Source organism: Cryptotermes secundus, unplaced genomic scaffold (assembly GCF_002891405.2).
Source record: "Cryptotermes secundus unplaced genomic scaffold, Csec_1.0 scaffold1982, whole genome shotgun sequence".
In the NCBI taxonomy this organism is placed as follows: Eukaryota; Metazoa; Arthropoda; class Insecta; order Blattodea; family Kalotermitidae; genus Cryptotermes; species Cryptotermes secundus.
Window position 1 is genome coordinate 3279 of NW_019740682.1, and position 1752 is coordinate 5030.

General features: G+C 37.6%; 1 protein-coding gene across 1 annotated transcript in view; it reads left to right on the forward strand.

The window, feature by feature from the left end:
- The first annotated feature begins 256 nt into the window (after window positions 1-256).
- Window positions 257-1752, forward strand: part of LOC111872623 — a 55225-nt gene continuing 53729 nt past the window's right edge. The window contains exon 1 of the mRNA XM_033754769.1: window positions 257-433. Coding sequence (XP_033610660.1) covers window positions 413-433 — 21 coding nt within the window. The 5' untranslated portion in view covers window positions 257-412. The remainder of the gene's footprint in view (window positions 434-1752) is intronic.

Sequence of the window (1752 nt, forward strand, 5' to 3'; positions counted from 1 at the left end):
TAAATCAGGTTTGCATATGTTTCGGCAGTGAGGTGACTGTTCAAGCTTGTGTAGGCAACTTTACACAGGACGCTACATATGTGGATATTCCTGCATTAAGGTAACTGAGACATAATATGACTCATGTATTTAAAAGCGATGTATAGCTGTTATTGATGTGACAGTTCTAAGAATTGTAACTATGGAACTTTTAATGGCGTACCCCAGTGCCACGCCCATCGAATTTGCTGGAAGGATTTATTCCTTGTACAGGTTGGCAATACTGTTTCCCGGTGTCGTGCACTGTCAACATGAATGCGAGTCTATACAACGAACTTCATCTGCAGAGCGAACATTCGTAGAGTTGCGGTGGTAAGTGGGACGTCGGTACGTAGTTGCAGTGGGAAGTGGGAGGTCGGTACGCAGAAGCCCAATGCAGTTTGAAACTAAAATTGTAAGTATCTTTGGAATTCTCTCCAATTTGTGAATATTTAAGCAAGAGTATTGTAACGTGTTTTGCTACTGAAGATGCCGATCAGATTGTTAATTGGTTTATTTAACCTACAAACCGTAACTACAAAAAACCCTACTCACAAATCTCTTTAACACTATCATCAATAGTCTTCACGTTACAGTATGTTGAAAACAAAACCTATTAAATTTTTAGTGATGAAATTTGGAGGATGAGTGACAGCGGTATTTAGGGCGTAACCGTTCGTGTCTGGAGTTCTGGTTCGAGTCTCGGCTTGTAGACGGACTTTCCGGAGTGTTGTTTGTGTAATTCCTCTCCGGTCTGTCCACGAGAATGCTGGACTAATAGGTAAATGCAGTACACGACAACTTCCTTCATAGCGTTATCAGTTCATTGTGAACCAACAGTTCACAACTGAACTCTGTATTGTTGTGCCCTGGGTTATTAACGAATATGATTTCATTTAACAAAGGTCGATTTTATATTTAATTTGTTAGAAATTTATTATTAGTCTTGTTAATTGAAATACGTTAGGTGAGCGTTTCTCAAACTATGGTCCATGGATCACAAGTGGTCCTCGAGGTGTGCCCTGGTGGTCCTTCAAAAAATAAAAAATAAATAAAATTCAAATGAATTGCGTATCACACTATAGCTGAAAATCTCAGAGTTTGGAAATTACACATGGCAGTCGCCTTTCACTTCTAGGTATCTGTGTGAGAAAGGGTTTTCATCACTAACTCAAATAAAAACAAATACCGAAATCGTCTCAGTGTATGTGACGATCTCCGACTTAAGCTCACCAGCTGCATCCAAATATACAACTGTGCAAGAATCGGCAGGCTCACCCATCTCATTAATGTGAGTACCAACATTTATTTATTTTTTTAGTTAATAAGTTAAAGATTATCCAAATTCTAATAGCCTTGAATTATTAAAAAACGAATATGAATTTTCTTCTATTAACATAATTACTTAATACTAATGTAAAATTAGCCGAATTAAATTAATTTAATTAATTTTATTTTAAAATATAAGTATACTTTCGCACGAAAGGTTATCGGCCAGTATGAATTTGCCGACTTTAGGATTTTGAGTGAACAGAATTTTAATGTTGTTGAATTTTGGTTGGCTCGGACGAGAGAAGCCGCTGGCACTCCGACTTCAGGAGTCTCTTAGAGCAGTGGTTGTCAACCTTTTTTTTTTTTTGCTCGCGGCCAACTCCTGACTTTCTTGTGTGTCTCTGCCCCCCCCCCTGTTGTTTAATTATTCTAAATGTAATATTGATTATAAATATGTACTTT